Source organism: Babylonia areolata, chromosome 25 (assembly GCF_041734735.1).
Source record: "Babylonia areolata isolate BAREFJ2019XMU chromosome 25, ASM4173473v1, whole genome shotgun sequence".
NCBI classification, from domain to species: domain Eukaryota; kingdom Metazoa; phylum Mollusca; class Gastropoda; order Neogastropoda; family Buccinidae; genus Babylonia; species Babylonia areolata.
The window spans coordinates 5,095,193-5,102,840 of record NC_134900.1 but is presented as its reverse complement, the minus strand read 5'-3'; the positions used below and the strand labels follow the sequence as shown (position 1 = coordinate 5,102,840).

General features: G+C 42.1%; 1 protein-coding gene across 8 annotated transcripts in view; it reads left to right on the top strand.

Annotated features, from left to right (window-relative positions):
• The first annotated feature begins 3,694 nt into the window (after positions 1-3,694).
• The window catches only part of LOC143299673 (uncharacterized), a 95,131-nt gene continuing 91,177 nt past the window's right edge, over positions 3,695-7,648 (top strand). For all 8 annotated transcript variants that reach the window (XM_076613009.1, XM_076613008.1, XM_076613012.1 and 5 more), the window contains exons 1-2: positions 3,695-3,986; positions 6,211-6,325. In XM_076613009.1, coding sequence (XP_076469124.1) covers positions 3,760-3,986; positions 6,211-6,325 — 342 coding nt within the window. In that variant the 5' untranslated portion in view covers positions 3,695-3,759. The remainder of the gene's footprint in view (positions 3,987-6,210; positions 6,326-7,648) is intronic.

The following is a 7,648-nucleotide window of genomic DNA, read 5'->3' as shown; positions in this document are numbered from 1 at the left end:
CAGAACATAAACAGTCAACTGTCCAGAAACACTTGGAACTGCATAGTTTAGCTGTGTCTTCCCCATGGAAGGACAGATGCAACAGCCGAGTGGTTCAAGCATTTGATTTTCAATCTGAGGGTCCCGGGTTCAAATCTTGGTCACGGCGCCTTGTGGCTGAAGGGTGGAGATTTTTCTGATCTTCCAGGTAAATAGATGTGCAGACCTGCAAGTGCCTGAACCAAGTACGCACATTAAAGATCCCTTAATCCATGTCAGCTTTCAATGGGTTATTGAAACAAAAATATACCCAGCATGCACTGCCCTCCCACCCATGGAAGGGTCTAAAATTCCCCTATGGAGCACTGGCACATGGTAGTGGCAGTCAGAAACACCCAAAGAAGAGGTAAAAAAGCTAACCTCAAAGCTAACCTCATAATGGGCAAACCCTCAGCCTTGGTAGCTCAAGACTGCTGCTGCAGATTGAAGTAGCTAGAGTGCCCTGACAAAAACTGCAGTGTGGACATTCAAGGGAGACTGCTGCCAGTGCCTTGCAGCAGCTTGAGATTGGTGACAGAGATGTGTCTGTCCTTGCTCTGCCTTCAGGCGTTCCATGATGCCACATGCAACCGCATCTATGCTGCGACATGTTGAGCCTCTCATCACTATTCTATGTCGACAGTGGGGATGTCCACTTCCTGTACCAGCCTCTCACCACCATTCTATCCCGCAGACAATGGGGATGTCCACCTCTTTGACCAGCCTTTCATCACCATTGTATACTGACAATATGGATGTCCACCTCTTGGAACAGCTACTCATCACCATTCTCTATCCAGACAATGGGGATGTCTGCATCTTGGAACAGCCTCTCATCACCACTGTATACTGACAGTATAGATGTCCACCTCTTGGAACAGCCACTCATCACCATTCTATCCAGACAATGGGGATGTCTGCATCTTGGAACAGCCTCTCATCACCATTCTCTATCCAGACAATGGGGATGTCTGCATCTTGGAACAGCCTCTCATCACCATTCTTTCCTGACAATGGGGATGTCCGCATCTTGGAACAGCCTCTCATCACCATTCTCTATCCAGACAATGGGGATGTCCACCTCTTGGAACAGCCTCTCATCACCATTCTTTCCAGACAATGGGGATGTCCACCTCTTGGAACAGCCACTCATCACCATTCTCTATCCAGACAACGGGGATGTTCACCTCTTGGAACAGCCTCTCATCACCATTCTGTCCTGACAATGGGGATGTCCACCTCTTGGAACAGCCACTCAGCACCAACCAACATGTGCTCCTCATGACTTTCAACATCAATCTGCAGCAAGGTATTAAGTTCAACATCCCTCTATGTGTACCCCTGTCAGAGATTTTGCTCTTCCAAAGGGAGGTTAGCATGTGCAGCAGGCAAAAGCTGTTTCACATGAAGGAATGCTCATTTGACTTGCAGCATGTTTCCAGGCTGCCAGCTGAAGAGATTGGTTCTAGTGGAGTTTAACGACCTATTGGCTACTACGCCATTAAGGTAATTCCCCCCCCCCCCCACTCCCCCCCCTCCCCGTTGGGGATTGTTTGTTCTCTGGTGCTGTTTAACAGCTCAGTCGTAGAGTTGGAGTCGCTTGAGGCGCCAGTTGTTTTGTTGGTTGAAGAGGTGTTGATCTGCTGACCCCTGTCCATTGCCGCAGCAGGGGAGGAAGGGTCTTTGCATCTTGAGATGGAGCACAGTAAAGGTAACGCCATCCGCCGTCGCCCAAGTACATATCAGAGCGGATTTCCTCTGCATACCCCCCATGTGGTCCACACAATTTTTCAGAAGCAGCAGAGTGGCGCAGTGGATGTGGATGGAAACCACGCTCTGATAATTTCTAAGGAAGAAGGTTGCCCGGCAGAATGGTTAAGACGCTGAGCTGCTAATATAGAGATTCCGTGAGGGCTGTTGTGGGTTCGAATCCCGCTTTCCGGCTCCAAAGTTTGACTGGAAAATAAAACTGAGTGTCTGGTCATCAGTTTGGATGAGACGATACACCAAGGTCCCATGTGCAACACGCACTTGGCGCACTGAAAAAGAACCCATGGCAACGAGAGGGTTTTCATCTCAGTGGCGATCGAGGGAGTCAGAAGGAATTGAACACACACACCCTACACGCGCTGCATCCTCTGTTGTTACGATTTCTTCACTCCTTTGCTTGTTTGAATGCGAGCTCACGCATGCTGGGAAAGCCATGTCACGGGGCCAGTGGAGTCCACCGCCAGTGTCCCCACTTTTGTGCTTCACACACGACCAAAACGACTTTGGATTACGTTTCACCTGTGCAGCAACCTTCTCTTCTAGCCTCTTCTTTGCCTTACGACACGCTTTTCTGGCTTGGTTCCTGGCCCTGACATACTGATTCTTCGTAAGCCTTGCTTTCATGTGACTATCCACCTGAAGAGCTTGTGTTTTTTCCAGACCGATGCCAAAGTACCTTTGTCCATCCATGTCTTTCCTCTCTTTCTTCTCTTACAAGCCCTTTAGGTGGGGACGAACTTACTGGTTACCTCTGTCATCTTGTCCTCAATGATCGTTTTCTTCATATCGTCCACCGACAAGTCTTAAAGTCTTGTAGAGTTCTCTCCCAATCCACCGACCTCAACTCTTGCCTGATGCCTTCAAAGTCAGCTTTATGATAATTCAAATGATGGGCTGTGGTCGTTTTTAGTGTGACAAAAGACAAGTTCTTGTACGCAAGACCTAACAGCAAAGTTTCACCACCGTCTTGCGTGCACTCGACAAAAACAAAAACAAAACAAAACAAAAAAAAAAGAAAAAAAAAAGAAAAGAAAAACCAACCAAACAACAACAAAAAACCAACAACAACAACAACAAAAAAAAACCAACAACAAACAAACAGCCTCTTTGAACAACACTGGTTGATACTGTTACAAGGGATGGACCAAAGACCACCTCAGTGCTTCCCCAAACAAAGCATATTGCTATATTTAATAAATGACGTTTAAACAAACAAACACACACACACACACACACACACACACACACACACACACACACACACATATATATATATATATATATATATATATATATATATATTGTGTGTATATAGTATATCATGTATATATATATATATATATATATATATATATATATATATATATATATATTTATATATGCGTCAGTGTGTGTGTGTGTGTGTGTGTGTGTGTGTGTGTGTGTGTGTGTGTGTGTGTGTGTGTGTGTGTGTTTTAAACGTCATTTATTAAATTTAGTACTGAAGTACGATCCATATATACGTGTATATATATAACATATATATATATATGAATATGTGTGTGTGTGTGTGTGAGTGTGTGTGTGTGTGTGTGTGTGTGTGTGTGTGTGTGTGTGTGAAAACCAAACAATTTTTATTTCCTTTGATGTGAAAATAGCTTGTAGCCTACGTAACTGATCTGCATGGTGTGGCATACGTAATTTTATTACGCGATATCTCTTTCACGGGCAATATCACTCATTTCAGAATGCCAAATTCAAATTAAGACTCAAGTTCTGAATCTCCACTTGTTCGATCAGTTATGATCTCAGAAGATGATTTCTTCGTGTATAATTAAAATGTATTGACAAGTATTGGAGACCATACAAATGGGTGTTCGATAGCTCTGCGAGAAAACCCGGAACGGTGAATGGAAACGAGGTTACCGATGAAATGGCGGATGTTCGAAGCTGACCCACTTAATCGATCGCAGTGCGTTCATAGTAACCACCATGAAGAAATTTTTCAAGAACATAAGAAAGAAATCCCCAGCAAGAGGAGGGCCCCCACCAGAAGGATCCCCTAAACTAGACAACAGGTCAACACATTCGCTTGTTATCGGTTACGATGTTCGAGAAAAGGAGCTGGGAAAGTTGCACAAAGCTGCTTGGTTGGGCGACTACGCCAAAGTGCAACAGTTGACGAAGAAAGATTCCAGTCCCATCGATAAAGAAAAAAGGTCTGTACGATGCTTCTGAGGGCTGAATGTTGTCAGTTTTACATGTCTTTTACTTGGGTTGGTTTGTGATCGTTAGTCCATTGTACGCAGTGGCTGCATTGCACCCGTACGGTTCCAGAACGAGTCTTCAGAAACATGACTGGACACGATTTCTGAGAAAGATAATCTGGTGTTGGTTATGTTTTGGTTTTAATCTGCCAGGTGCACCATCAGCGAAAGGCGCACTTAACGTAATTTGTTTTTTTAAATTCGTTTTTGGGAGGAATGCAGAGGTTTGGGAACAGACATTTGATCCCCATCTCAGACGAACATGATGCAGACAGCTATCAAATGCTGATTTTTTTTACTTTTGACTTTGATGGGTTGTAGGAGCCTAGTCGGCTATATACACAGCTATGTGTCAACACCCATTTGTATTTTCTGTTTGCAATGATCATTCTGTCTCTCGCAATCACCCACTCTCAGTCGCTCTTGTGTGTTTATTCGTCATGCAGTCTGTTTCTTTTAATCTGCCCATCTCAGTGTCTGTCTGTTTTTGACTGTTACTTCATTCTCACTCTTTCTCATTACTCATACTCACAGGACACACATATATGTAACACAGACCAACACCTATAGTGTGTGTGTGTGTGTGTGTGCAAAATGACTACATATTTGATTCATATGTTTGTGATACAGCAGAAAGAGAAACCCAGAAAGACAAACAGCTTTAGAATGATGGTTCATTTCAAAATGCATTGAATTTCCCCAGTGTTTGCTTGTTCGTTCATTTGCACAATAATTCACAAATGCCATGTGATCCTCCATCCAAAAAACAAGCAAAATATCACATTATGTGTATGTGAGTGTCTGTGTTTGTGCCTGTGTGTGTACATATGTATGCATACATGCACCTTAGTGTGAGTGCATGTGTGTGTTTGGTGTCATGATCCCATGGATGATATTTGATGTTCACTGTGTGGTTGAGGTGACTGCTTTGCATGCATAAGAATGAAGGTTGGGGGAGAGTTGTTGAAATGAAATCTCACTTGTGATTATGATTTGAATGTTGTTTTTTTTTCTTTTTATTATATAGTAATCACATGAGCATCATGTATTCTAAGAAAAAAACATTAGAAAGAAGCTATTGTTCTTATTATTGTTATTGTTATCAGTGGTAGTAGTAGTGTTATTATTATTATTATTATTATATTAAAAAATAAAATGATCATAGCTTCTGATAAAGCATAAATTCATATGTTTCCTGACACATTGGGAATGAAAAAGAATGCACTATGTGCACATGGAGCAGGTCCATATGACATTTAAAAAAAATTCAAGTGCAAACACATAAAAAAGAGTAAAAAATAGTGTATTGGAGCTTCAGTTTGCCATTTATGTGTAGCAGTGCAGATTTGATTAGCATGTGCAACATTAGAGTGACCCTGTGTAGTTGGTCAGGGAAATCTCCCCCCCTCCTCCTCCCAACCCCACACCCTTTCCAGTTCTTGATAATCGATTGGACACACAAGATTTGTTTAAATAACGCAGAATTTTTTCTCAGTATCAGTTTCAAATGGATATTAAAAAAGAATTCAAAGACACTGTTACATATATGCATGCATACATTCATACATATAATATATAATCTTTTTTCCTCCATTGATTGCCACATTTCTTTCTTTCTGATTCTGTTCTCTGTATCTCTTCAGCTAGTGTTGCCATGCTTGATGGATGCATTATGGATGATATTGCTGTAGGATGGGCGCAATAGCCAATCAAGTGCTCAAAGGGTTGGACTTTCAGTCTGAGGGTCCTGAGTTAGAATCCCTGTCATGGTGCCTGGCAGGTTAAGGTTGGAGATTTTTTCCAAGGTCAACAGGTGCCCCTGCCAGTGCCTGAACCCTCTTTGTGTGCTTTCATATGCAGAAGATCAAGATCAGAAGATCAAATGCACACTGAACCCCCCTACCCCCCTTAGATTCTATGTATACACATACAGAAGACCAAATTCACATATTAAAGATCTGGTAACCTGTGCCAGTGTTTGGTAGGTTATGGAAACAACATACTGACCATGCGCATACACCCCCAAAACATTATGGCTGCCTACATGAAGGGTCAGATCTGTCAAGCGCATAAGTGCCCACTCATATATGAGTGAACATGAGGGTTGGCTGCCTATGAATAAGAATGCTGTGGCATAATGCAAATAAAGCATTTTGTTTTATTTCTTACTTGTCAGGACTCCTTTGCATCTGGCTTGTTGCCAAGGCCATGAAAGAGTAGTGCAGATACTGTTGGAATGGAAAGCCAAAACCAACATTGGAGATGCCGATTCACGCACACCCCTGATGAAGGTTGGTTCATTACAAAGTCTGTTTGCATGTTTGTTCCTGTGATACATGCTATGTATGCTGTTGTCAGGGGTGATTTCTTTGTTTTATATTGTTGGTGGTTAAAGAGAAAAGAGAAGATTGGCACACTGGTGCAAAAGCTAGGAATGCACATGCGTACATATGATACATACACATGCACATACATGCATGTGTGCACATGCACATGGGCACACTCACAGTCACATGCACACAATGTTACAAGCATACAACCGTTTTATGCAAATCATATTTTCAAAGACTGAAACGTTAATAATAGTACTCCAGTTTTTAACACACACACACACACACACACACACACACACACACACACACACACACACACACACACACACACACTCACTCACTCACTCACTCACTCACTCACTCACTCACTCACACACACACACACACACACACACACACACACACACACACACACAGTGTCCTTTGAGCTACTTCTTACACACACACACACACACACACACACACACACACACACACACACACATACACACACACACACAAAACTCACACACACACACACACACATTAGATAGGGGTTGGGGGAGGTACAGTCTGTACATGTGTGTCTGTCTGTCTGTGTGTCAACCTGGTCAGTTTTTTTTTGTTTTTGTTTTATGTTTTGTTGTTTTTTCCCAAAATAAGTAAATGAAAAGTTGTATGCCTTTTTTTCGTATGGGTGATTTATTCCATAATTGCTGTTGATTCAATGACATAGTTATGGAATGCTGGGAATTGGTTTTGATTATTGTCTCGTTTTGAGTTGATTGTGTAATGGACAGTGGTGAAGTACATCTGTTATTGTAAATGTTCACTGCATTCAGATTAAAAAAAAAAAATTAATATTCTGAATTGACGTAATGAATTTATATACAAAATAAAATGGTGGTCAATCCAAGAAAGTCTGGGCAAAAAAAAACACACCCAAAAAACCCACCAAACACACACACAGAGACACACAGACACACACACACACACACACACACACACACACACACACACACACACACACACAATCTACATATATATGCACTCATATATGCACACACACTGCATATGCACTCATGCATTCACACTGACACTTGTGTGCGCACATGCTCGTGCACGCGGGCGCACGCACACACAGACACACACACACACACACACACACACACACACACACACTATCCTTTGAACCAATTCTTGTACTCGTTTTTTTTTGTTTGGGGGTTCATCTGAAAATGTAATGTGCTTTATTGTAACTTTTGTAATGCATGATAATATTGAATATATATCTAGTCTGTA